The 13,371-nt window shown below is 30.0% G+C and overlaps 1 protein-coding gene across 1 annotated transcript in view; it reads left to right on the forward strand.

The window, feature by feature from the left end:
• The window catches only part of LOC118193461 (transformation/transcription domain-associated protein-like), a 313,501-nt gene that overhangs the window by 230,329 nt on the left and 69,801 nt on the right, over nt 1-13,371 (forward strand). The window contains exons 51-52 of the mRNA XM_085816144.1: nt 3,824-3,959; nt 12,938-13,129. Coding sequence (XP_085672270.1) covers nt 3,824-3,959; nt 12,938-13,129 — 328 coding nt within the window. The remainder of the gene's footprint in view (nt 1-3,823; nt 3,960-12,937; nt 13,130-13,371) is intronic.

Here is a 13,371-nt window from a genome sequence, read left to right on the forward strand (position 1 = left end):
TCTTAACACTCTTAAAGTTCTATTAATTAAAATTTTCCATTTTTATTACTATTTTACCAGCAGATTCACCCAACTAACTTTTCATTTCCTTTACTCTTTCTGGGTATAAATACAACCATGGTTTTCCCTTCATTGCATATTCTTCCAAATGAAGAGGGTGCTGTATCTATTTGCCCTTGAAATCGATAGCATCTTGACTAAAATCTATGCCAAACACAAGGTTGTTACTTTACTAATTTTTTTATGTCTTTTTTATATCTGGTCTATCTGTCCTTTTAAACCAAATCACTTCATGAACAAAGTTTCTTTGCTATATAGCCATTAGAGATTTAAATTTTTCTAATAATTTCACTGCTTCTTTGATTCTATTTTTATATTTCAAGATTGTTAAAACAGATAGTTAAAACAGATAGATAATCTCTGATCGGGTTATGTCTCAAATTAGAATCACATGGTATGTATGTATGTAATTTTTGTACAAAGTTTGTTCTGAATTATGACCAGCACATTGAATTAATTCATTTTATATGGCAGGGCTCAAATATTGCATACTTTTTACTGCCATTTGTTTCATAACACTGTCATATTTACTGAATAATTTTACCTGCAATAAAAAATTATTTTATAGCTAGTATTTATATCTTCACTGTGCCTGCAAAAAGCTAATGCATTTTTCACTGCATATGTGTAATATTAAATGACTGTTCTAAAGCCGTTTATAAAAATTTTTCCTTGTATCGAATTTCTTCTTTTATCAATAATTTAGAGTGATACAGCTAGTATTGGGGCATTGGTCTGTACTTCGTACTGATGTATAATATGCTGAATTAAAATGCCTATTTTCTTATTTAGTATCAATTGGAAATGGGCCCCTAAATTTTTGTCATTTTCATTACAATTAATTAGAAATCTTTTCATGTCATTGACAATATTTTTATCCACACAATTACACCTATTTACCGATTTCTGTGTATTTTATTATCAGCCTTGCTTTTAGAGATTGCTATCTGATAATATAGTTTTTTATTCAGGCTTTTCAACCGTACTAGCAGGGACAAAATCTGCTGAAGAATCTTTTTTTGGATATGATGTTTTAACTCCCTGACTGGCAAGGCCATACACATACAGCCTATAATAGTTTTTGAAAGAATATATATATATATATATAGTTTTTGAAAGAATATATTTAAGAAAGAATATATATATATATATTTATGTAATATTTTGGCTGTTGGGCATATGAGTGAAGCTTTGCAATCCAAGGACAACACAGAAGTTAATTGTTTTAATTCCACATCTTTATTCAATTGAAAGGCATATCATCACTCTTTACTAAATAAATTAATGAATAAAGAAAGGCAGAAGAGCAGAAGCACGAATCTTAGCAGCAAAGGGAAAGAGCAGTCTCTCTCTCTCTCTGACCCAAAATGGCGCGAGTTCTCTACTTATTATAGAAGCGGTTACGTAATAGGCTGGAATGTTCTTGAAAGTACTGGTCTAGGAGGAAGATCCTGAAATTGCAGTAAGTTAATTAGAGGTTGCTTGTTCACATAGAGCAAAGCCATCATGTTTTTTATATTTTACATATACGCATCTTGAAATATGACCAAAAAATTAAAGCAATATATAAAAACACATAAATCCAGATACAAAGTACCAGGGACATTTTGGCATTAAAAATCATGTCTCTTTCTCATGGCAATTTTGGAAAATTCAGCTTTCATGGTGATATCTAATTATGGGAGTTTTTTTTTTTTTTTTTTTTTCTTCTGTCTTTTCTTTTCATTTTTGAGCCACACTCTTTTGTTTTTAGTATCTATTTTAACAAGTGAAATATATTGTATTTTATCAATTGTTATAAATATTTTAATATTTCTTATTTTCAAATTTTATTTTTCAACCAACAACTAAAAAAAAACAGTTGTTAGGATTTTACAGAACTAAATATAGCATACAAATTCTACTGTAACTTTAGGATGCGGGAACTTAACTCTTCTGATTGCCCTTTTTATCAAATGCACATGTGCAATCTAACCAAAACTAGCATATTTGGTTTGTAACAGCAATTTTTTGCTATGATGTAATATCTTCTTATGCTCAAATTTAAAAAACACAGTAGAAAGATATACAGAATGACTACCACGGGCAAAATACAGAGGCTGTTCACACATTTTTAAGACGATGTATATTGTATTCACAAAACTAAATTGCATAAAAATTCTTGTGTTTTAAATGTTCTATTTGACATCCCTTATTCTGAACTATCTTTCGACTCCGCAATTTCCAGGATAATAATGCCTTTTGAAGTGGCAGAAGAGGTATTCTATCCCATTCCTCCCGAACAGCTTTCCAGAGTCCTGTTAGGGTTTTGGGACAATGTTTGGATAATGAAGTTTTTAAAAGTCCGAAAGCACAAAAATCCATAGGTGACACATCGGGAAATTTAATAGGGATATCAGTGAAGGGTATGGCCTTGATACCAGTTTTTTGTTCTATTTCTTTTAGGAAATTTACAGTGGATTTTGTTGTGTGACTGCTAGCTTTGTCCTGATGGAGTCTCACAGATTGATGGCACTGTGGGTAACGGAGTATACATATTTCTCTTCGGAAAGAGCGTAAATGTAGCCTTCGAACCACTGCTTTGTTAAATTCGCCATTTTGAATAAAAACAGAAAACTTTCAAGCCACAGACGATAATTTTTACTTTTAAAAACATAGTACAATTGCAATTACTTCTTTTGCAGCAAATGATTTTTTATTGCCGCTTACCAAAATTGTCTAAAAAATGTGCGAACAGCCTCTGTAGGCTACCTCTGGTTATATTGCTCAGGTGCATTTGATGACAATGCATATGTATATTTCAATGTATATTGCAGGTGGGCCAGTAGACAGACTGTTATAGCATTCAATTTTATTTCTATTTTTTATATTATTTGAAAATAAGATATAAAACTCTTTTATAATTAATGACATAATTCATTCCCAAATATCAAATATGTATATAAAAAAAGGTTAAAGGTAGATTTGACCACGAATTTATTAATATATTATTACTTTTCAAATTTTCAGAAATCAAAATGTAATGGGCCCTTAGGCATTTCCTAATCTTGCCTATCTATAGTAGTTACACTACTGAGACCTAGAGAGATGCTGAGTTGTACCATCTGAATAGTTGTCTAAAATTGCTTGGTAGTTGTAAATTTTAGATTTTATGCACAAATGAACTCAAATTATACACCATAAGTGGTGCATTGAGTCACTAGTTAGTGAACATACTGGTCAAATCATTCAAGCCATTGTAATGAGTCTACTGCTGCTATATTTATTACCCTCCTCATGATGGATGGCAGTACTATCTAAAAATGTATAATGTTGTTGACACTTTAAATCAAAAAGTGTAGAATATCTGAACAATTTAAAAAATTAATAATTAATTGTGCCATTTGTCACTGTAACTATTATTTCACATTCATAATCTCCACAATTTATGTCAGTTTGCTATAATCATATTTGGAACTTGTTTTGCAAGTGAACCAACCCATGAACCTACTGCTTAGAATTTGTAATACTCTTGTACTTAGGCAAGCTTTTGTGTGAAGCCAACATTGTCTGATGATTTGCATACTGTTATGCCATGACTTCTGATATATGAAAGTATATATGAATACACATGTTTTAAGAAAGTGTTCAAGATTTCATTTAACAGATTAATAGCTTTCAATTTTTTTAATGTTTTTGCTTTGAATTTAGATGAGCAGTTAAAATTAAATTTATTTCCATTTAAGTCTTAGTTTTTAAAGTGTATTTATCATTTATTTTTTAGGTGTGCTCAAGAACTAGATAAGTGGGAGTATCTTTTAAGGTATTCATTTGCTCCAAATGTTAATGATCATCTTGTTGCTCTGCAGTTTGGTTGGCGATCTTCAGGCTGGGATGACATAGCGAATGCTCTGGACTTGGTTAGCATTGCATTTTTATTACGGTTTAAAAATTTAATCTTAATTTGCCCATTTTGTAGGAATTATATGCTTTTTTTATCAATTAAAATGTTATCATTGTAATAGATTGTATTAAATTATAATTGTTTAGTGTTATTTATTTTTATACTGGACTATCTATTTTTATACTAACTTGTGCTCAAGCCCTAGTGAATAAGTTGGCTGTCGTGGTATTCTTATGTTTTTCTTCATTTGTAACTCGAAATATAATCCAGCTTGCTTTAAAAAGTGCTCGATAAATGCATTCACCCTTTAAGTAGGTAATCTTTGTATACTTTGCAGCATCCATATTTGGCCAGAGGTGTTTTTAATAATAATAATAAAGGGTTGTATTGTAAGCTTAATTATTTTATTTTTACTCCCATTATATCTTGCTATTACATGATATTTTCAATCTTTACCTTATGGCATTCATGTATGTTAATGAAATATTGCAGTTTCTGGGAGGGGGAACTAAAATTTATAAATCTGGCATGGATAGTGTCTGCATTCTTTTTTATTATCAATATTCCTCTAATATTATTCTGATATTGCCTTCCAGTTTCTTGTTTGTGTCTTCATTGCTATTAATCTAGTGTATCCATCATTATGGTTCTTTCACTTCATGTTTTCTATTTTTAAATTTTTGGTGCCATTATTAAATGGCTTTTATTCAAACTGAGTGAAACTTTCTATCCTTTCATATGACTTATCTGTCAGGCCAGGTATACTGTAGCTTTTATTATTATTATTATTATTATTACTGACAAACAAAGGGATCTTAACAGTTTTAAATATTGGTGTTTTTAATGTATTTTTAATTTGAAATGAAAAGAAATATTTATACATGTTATGTAAGAAAAAAAATTGTAAAATGAAAAAAATTAAATCGTAAAATGAAAACATTATGTGAAATATAAAAATTAGGTATTCTTAATTTATTTTATTTTTAATTTTGCTTTGCTCTTTTTAATTAAAAAAATTTGATTTAAATCATTGAAAATGTTTAGAATGGAAGCATAATTGAAAAGAGAGCCAACTTTCTGTGCTTGTTATGCAAGCATTATTTGAATTAAAAATAGTACCAGAGACAAAATACTGAACTGTAGCATGTATATTGGCAAAAATATCTTTTCATTTCATCCCTACATATTTTTTACAAGTAAAAGGGGCATGGCCTACTGAAATCCACAGGAAAATTATAAGGGTGTTTCTGTAACAGATACGATATTAAAGCTCACTATTCCTTCTTAAGTCAATTTCTAAAATTTTGTGTGCAGATATTAAAGAGTTGTGCATGCAATGTCATACGCATTATTTTGTCTGCTACATGTTTATTTATCATTGAAATATTACACAATGAGTGCATAGTTAACTGTCTGAGCCTGTAAAGCAAATTCAGTGCAAAATGTACTCAATATGGCCACCATTTTGTTTCACAACCTCCTACAAGGGAACCTTAGCATTTGTCACAACATCCCACACATCTTCCAACATCCTTCTAGTATATATCTTCCAAAATTCCTCAGAACAGCTGCACAGTAATGCTTAACCCTTTCCGGCATGCTACCTTTTGAAATTGGAATTTCAACAACAAACAAAAAAAAAAAAAAAAGGCTAGGCAGTCTAACCAGACCTAGAGGAGTACACAGGTAAAATTTTATAAAGTTATCGTTTTAATTCTGTTACACTTATCGTTTTAATTCTGTGGGTGTGCCCGATGCAGACACACTGAATAAATCGAAAGAGTGCTGAAATGAGCATTACTGGGAAACGGGTAAAAGGGTAAGAGATTTTGCCTACAATTAAAAATCACTAGAATACGCATAGACTCCAACTACTACAGATTCTCCGTAGTTTCTACGGAAACTCATGAAAAACTACGAGCTACGAAAAGTATGGAAAAAACTATGGATTTTACAGAAACAAGAGCAGGAGAACCAGTATGCAAAACGGAACCAACTAATTCATCCGATGATTGGCTGAATACTCGTGTTATCATATATCACGTGTTGAGTGCGTTCCTAGTTTTGAAGAATTAGCCAATCGTAGATCAGTAACTCCAACCGTTAACGACTTATCAATAGTTCCACCCAATTGTCTGTCTCCCAGGTTCCTCGCTGATGCGTGTTTTGGCTGCATTCGGCTGCATTGTGTAGTTTACGGCGAGAGCTTAGCGTGTGTCTTGTGAATTGTGAATCAGGTGAAAGATTTTTAATCATAATGCTGCCTCGAACAAAGAAGCCAAAATTATCAAAGCAGAAGTTTAAAGATTCATATTCTTCAGAATTTCCATGCATTAAAGCGTCCGAAATTTCTGTGAATCACGCACACTGCAGTGTATGCAACAAAGACTTCTCAGTTGCTCATGGCGGAAAAGATGACTGTAAACGGCATGTGTTTTCTCAAAAGCATATAGAACTTGGCACCGTAAAATCTAAAGAAATAACAAATTTCTTAATAAAAGATGATGAAACAGATCCTATAAAAGCCGAATGCTATTTTGTTCGTTTTTTAATTGAACATAATCTATCGCTTTCTGTTTCGGATCATTCCAAAGAGCTTTTCAAAGCAATGTTTCCGGATTCTGCCATAGCAAAAAAATTTAGCTGCGGTCATACCAAAACTGCTGCTATTGTGAAAACGCTTGCAGAAAATACTGTTGCTGATATTATAAAATCAGTGTGCAGTACATCATTTTCTCTAAGTACTGATGGAAGTAATGATAACAATGATAACAAACTGTACCCATTGGTTATAACATACTACAGTAAAGAAAAGGGAGTGATAATTACTTCATTGATTTCTATTTTAGAATGCACGAATAATACAGGAGAAGGTATTTTTAATTGTATAAATGAAAACTTTAAAAACAAAAGTTTAGAATGGAAAAATTGCTTATCATTTTCTTCAGATAATGCTAGTAATATGATTGGAAAGTTTAAAGGTGTAGCATCATTTATCAAAATGCATCAACCAAGTATAATCACCCGAGGTTGTCCGTGCCACCTCTTGCATATAGCTGCAAAAAAAGCTGCTGAAAAATTAATTGGCTCAGAAATTGATATGTTGATAATAGATATATATTTTTACTTGGAGAAAAGTTGGAAACGGAAGCATAGCTTCAAAGTTGCTCAACAAATTTTGGGACAGAATGCAAAATCTCATAAAATTTTGAAATATTGCAGTACGAGATGGTTGTCTCTTTTAGAATCTATAACAAGGATTTTGGAACAGTGGGATGCTGTGATAAATTTTTTTGGAGATAAACCAGATAACAGTGAGAATGAAGGAAAGAGATTGCAAAACATTAAAAAAATTTTACAGTCACCGACCACCAAATTGTACTTGTTATTTTTGAAAAATACTTTGCCTTTGTTTATAACAGTAAATATTAGTTTGCAACAACAAGCTCCTTATATACATAAATTGAGAAGAGAACTTTTTGAACTTTTAATGAATTTATTTGTTAGATTCGTAAAACCATCAGTAATTTCTAAAGAAAATGAAGATGTTACTCTAACGTCTATTCCATTTCAGAAGTATAGTAAACAAAAAGAAAATGAAAATTTAGTGATTGGTGCGGAAACAAGACTATATTTAAAAAATGCCAAGTTGAATGAAAGTGAAGTGAAATCATTTTTCAATTCTGTGCGAGCTTTTTTTGTAACTGCATGTTCATATATAATTGATAAATTTCCACTGAGTGATCCATTTCTAAAACAAGCTGAAGTTGCTGACATCAACTTGAGAACTGAAGTCTCATTTTCATCTGTTCTTTACTTGATGAATACTTTTCCATCCATTATTGATGAAAAATGTCTTAATCAAGTAGAAATTGAATTTTCCATGTATCAAGTAGATGATTTGAAAGAAATTGTAGATTTGCGTATTGATATAGCATGGGGAGAAATTGCCAAATTAAAAAATATGAATGGGTGTATTAAATACAAAGTATTGCCTTCTGTAATGCTTGCTGTCTTAATAATACCTCATTCAAATGCAGCTTGCGAAAGAATTTTTTCTATTGTTAAAAAAAATCAGACGGAATTTCGACCAAATTTAGGTCTTAAAACTCTTGAAGCAGTTTTGATTGAAAAAATAAATATGCAGGCAAATGAAGAACTGTGTTATAAAAAAACATTCTCAAAATCAGAACTTAAGCTTGCTAAGCATGCTACATATAAATCTTTGCATTCATAAATTATGCGCATTTTGTTTAATACTTATATGTATCATTCTTGGTTATTTAAATTTTATTTCCCTGTAGAAATCATATCCAGAATAAAGATATGATTTATAGCTTCTGATTTTTTCTATGATTAGTAGTGATTTGAAGTACTTTTTATTAGTGAATGCTTGAGGAGTTAAAAGAAAATTTCTAATTAAATGTGCATATAATTTACAAGGTATATTTTTAATTATTCAGTTTTATATGTATATGGATTTTAAATGTAATAAAATTGATTACAATTAATTATTAATTTAAAATTAATGAATGGTTAATTACAACATACGCTACGCGCACATTTTCAAAGTTGTAAAAATGTCGTTCGCGCGTTGACTACTGACAAGGTTTGCTGAAGGTTGGAGTCTATGGAATACGGTAGTAGATTTAGCATTACCTTGGGGAGACCTCCTACTGTACACCCCCCATAAAAGAGCTCTTTTTGGTTATATGATGACTACATGCATATGAATGGAAAAAATGTAACTTGGGTATATGATATTTACATTTCATATTTACACTTTCGTCTATTTTTTTCATGGTGGTACTTTTCGAAGAAAGTGAAAAATCACAACCTAATATTGCATGTTTTGCACATGTACCTGGATACGTATCAGTTTGCTATTTGAAAACAATATGTGTAGCGCTTTCATTGCTTCAGAAATGGTCAGCCCTCTCTGATCCATTTGGAAAATAATTAAAAATCCGAAAAAATAAACTAATATTATTGAAATTATAAACTATAAAATAAAATTAAATAAACGTCTACAACTCAAAACTATTAAATGCAGCGCTAGCAAAACTTCTTTGAAGAAAGAGAAAAAATTCCATTCTGCTTTAGTGATGAACCAAACAGCTAACTGATAAAATTACCCCTGACCTTCAGAAAATCATCCTAACAATTTTTTAGTTCATAACCAAACGCCTCCTGCCAAAAAAAAAAAAAAAAAAAAAAAAAAGAACAAAAGAGAGAGAGAATTTAAAAGAGAAAAACAGGAAATGAAACACAGATGGGGACCCACCTTTCTGTAATGAGCTGCAGAGAAACAAAAATATAGTCTCTCAGTGAGCCCACTCTGGGCACACCTGATGTTCGCCGTTCTATTTTAGGCAAGATTAAGGTAAAAACTGAAAACTAATATAGAATAAGGAGAGTAGCATACAGCCAAGAAAATAACATAGAAATTTCTTTTCAAACAATTACTTTTATATCCTTAAAAAAATCTGGAATATTTCTTTGAAAAATGAGGGTCTTTAAAAACTAAACATGGCTATAATATATGGACCGGTTTGTGTTGGGCTGCCATCTTCTCCATATAAAGAAGGTTCAAAGTAACCTATAGTAACCTATAAATGCTCTATGCTCTTTCATTAAATTTTTCTTTGCGTACAGAAGGAAATGTTTAGGTGCCACAAAGGGTTAAAGGTGTACTTTCAGTAAAGAAACCAGGCTTTCTTGCAAGTCCTATTAAAAAAATAGACAAAAAGAGAACATATGGCTTAATATCTGGGCTATAGGGGGCAATTTTCTTGCATTTTTGTAATGTGCAGTGGACCAATGTGACATTGCATGAACATTAAACATTTCATACAGAAAATCAAGAATAAAATGTATGATTTCTGGATGTGCTGTGACTTGCATAAACCACTAAGTGTGTAAAGGGAACCTACTGCCATTTTCAGGTTTGCAGACACGATAGGACATACCAATTCATATTCTGTTCCAAGAGAGAGCCATTGAGTTCTAATTGCTGACACATTATGTGAGTAGTATGCTTGCAATGAGCCCATCTTGTACCAAAGTGTGCAAGAAAATGCCTTTGTTTCTTCAAAATCATGTTCACCTTCTGTTCAACACTCAGTCTACCATCTTGCAAACTGTTTCACAGCAAATTAATCTGATGTTGATTTCTGTTGACATCTATAAAATTTTCAATGTCTGAAAGAAACTTAATATGTATTTTAACATATATTAAAAATTTTATTTGATGACAATAGTATGACATTTTGTGCATCACCATGTATGTGAATAACATGTAGAAAAGGTAACTCATTTTTTAATCATTACTCATTTATAATTCTGATCACTGTTCACTCTAATGAATACCAAATGTAAACCTAGCACCGAAAAAAGGGACAGTTCTGTATCTCCCATTCTGCTGGGCTGATTTGATGAAATTTAATTTACATTTTTCATGTCTCAAAAGTGTGACTTAGGATATATGTTAGATTTATATATAGCTTTGTTCTAACATAGATATTTTGACACAAAATTGGACTTTTTCTAAAATGGCATGCTGTTTATTAATTTATTTATTTATTTATTACTATATAAATAAATTTAACAAACATTCTCTATTCGTAAAAAGCAAATTTAATTTTTAAATGAAATTTAATGCAAACAAATAAATGATTAATAATTGTTGTGAACTAATCTACTATAACATTTAAATTCTGAGAGCATATGTAAATCAAGTAGAAGTATCTTAAATCCATGAAATAAAATTAAAATTCCAAAAACTATTTAATCCTAAAAAATTTTATTAAAATGCATAAGTGAATGATTGTTGAGCAGGCAGGAGACAGACATGTCAAAGGGGAAGTTGCCTCCAAACCTAACTCTTCAATCATTCAAAACCAAATGGGGTGAGTTACTAAAAAGAAATTTAAACAAGTGGAATTTTGAGTAATTAGCAATTAAAAGACTAGAATTAAAATTTAAAAAATTAATAAATAAGAGTTAAAAAAACCAAATTTTCAGAAAACCAAAGTAATTTAGAAACTCTTGCCTATAGAAACTTCCCCTTTATTAAATCCTAAAAAATTTTATAAAAATGCATAAGTGAATGATTGTTGAGCAGGCAGGAGACAGACTTATCAAGGAGAAGTTGTTAAATTCAAATTTCATTCCTTCCAACAGTGGTGCAAGAGAATTATTTAAAATTAAATTTAACTTTACTTAATTCTTTAGAAGCAATTATATATATATATATATATATATTTCAAATTCTCCGATTCAAATTATGCCCAATTTTGCAAAATTTGGTGACAAACTTACCAAGAAATTTAAAAATTAATTTTGGCTCACTTTTTTTCAATTTGCACCAAAAATAATTCAATTGGCGATTCTTAATTTATAGCAACCTATTTTCCTTCTTCTTCTTTCATTGTGCATGAGAGGAAAAAAAGGTGCATTGTTCATAATTTCAAACAAAGTCCATAAATTACATTTGATGTTTATAACAAGTATGCCAGATTTCAAACTGTTTCTGTATATAAATTCAAGTATATCTTTAGAAATTGTGATTAAAAAGCTAACATTTTTTTGCCGGTATGCCTAGAAATACATCTACTTTAAGCTGATGGTAAAAATTTATAATTGGAAAATTTATAAAAATTACTAAAAAAATACTAATTTTAAAAACAAATTTTAAAAACTGCTATAAATTTTATTTGGAATGAACCTAAATTTCGAACTATGAAAGAAGGAATCAAGTAAGTTTATTTTAAAATTAGAGAGATTAATAAATATACACCAAATTCAATAAACTTTAAGGAGCTAAAATTTTGAGAGCTCTTCTTGTCTTTAATGATGATTTAATTTACATGGCCAAACAATGCTCTTCTCTAAATTAAACTAATTAAAAATACATTTAAGTTGTTAATCATTTTTTGTTTTGTTGTTGCTATTGTTAATTATAATATGGATTATTCTCATAAAACCCATTTTTCTAATTGTTGTTGAATAAAAACATCATATTTTTGATTTAACTCTGGATGTTGTCTCCTATATGACTGCTGGTAATTTGGAGTCTGCTGCAAGTGAGAATGTTACTCAAGCAATAGACATGATTGCCAGTCCCATTAAGTTTTTCACAGTATCCTTTGTTTTATTTTTTGCCAATTATACATTGGGGAATATAATTAGATCAATATAATTGAAGATATTTTCTCTCCAGCATTTTCTTCAGTCTCCAAATGTGTTGAGTTTATTTAAGCAAATATTCTAATTTGAATATTATTTTAACATGAAAATAATCTTTGCAAATAATATTTTCAAACTCATCTGGCACTGAACGAAATCTAAATTATAATTTGAGCAGTTAAGTAGGTAAATAGCTTACTACAAAATTGGAATTGTTTCCCTTTAAGCTTTTGTTATTATACATACTTGAAACATAATTTATGAATGCTTTTTGCATTTACTGTATGTTTTCTTTTCGTGAATTTTGATAACGATTTTATGTTACCATTTCAATCATCCTCAGAATTTTATGATATGAATAGCTAAGAAGAATAGTTTTTAATTTAGCTCTGGATACAAACTTGATTTTGAATATCTGTAAAATGTAATGAAATTTCTTGTGATGACTATTTCTTGTAACTAATTATTTTTAAAAAGTTATTCTTAAAATAAAACAAACAGACAAAATAAACATCTACTGGGTAACAGTAGGCATCATCTCTTTGAGGTGACCACCTTTGCAAAATGCTGAAATTAGTTGGAACCATAGATTGTTATCTTGGGGAAGTTTCACTACAATGTATAAACATGATGCATACACTGATTTGAAATTTTATGCTTTGCTGCAAAACTACTACTGTGAATTAACTAAACGCTTGAAAATAAAATCCAGTTTTTCAGATTTACTGTTTTATATTTCATATAACATGATCTTTGTTCAGGTTATAATCACACAATCAGTATTTATTTTTTAAATCATTTTTATAGGTTAGACAGAACTATTCAGAGGATTCATTGTGGAAAATATCTTTGTATGATTGTTACATAAGCACATGTAATTTGCAAGGTAGACATTTTAATCAAGCTTCTAAAAATATTATGGATGCATCATCTCTCTGTATTGAAAGATGGAAGTCTTTACCAATTCCATTTTCTGGCAGGCACTATTTACTATTACAAGTAAGTTACTGTTTTACACTATAATTAGTACATAGTTCATGTTTTACATTATAATTAGTACATTGTTCATGTTTTACATTATAATTTTCATGTGTTTCAGTATTCTGGGAAGTATCTCTAAGTATATTATTCTTATTTTTAAATTTAATATGATAAATACTGTTGATAGTTACTAGTTTAGCATATATTAGGGAGAAATTAAATGTCAAATGTTGTTAATTCATTCTGCAAACATATTTTTG

The sequence above is a fragment of the Stegodyphus dumicola genome, chromosome 4 (genome assembly GCF_044657685.1).
Source record: "Stegodyphus dumicola isolate Sdum_Otavi_A_Nest chromosome 4, ASM4465768v1".
Lineage (NCBI taxonomy): Eukaryota > Metazoa > Arthropoda > Arachnida > Araneae > Eresidae > Stegodyphus > Stegodyphus dumicola.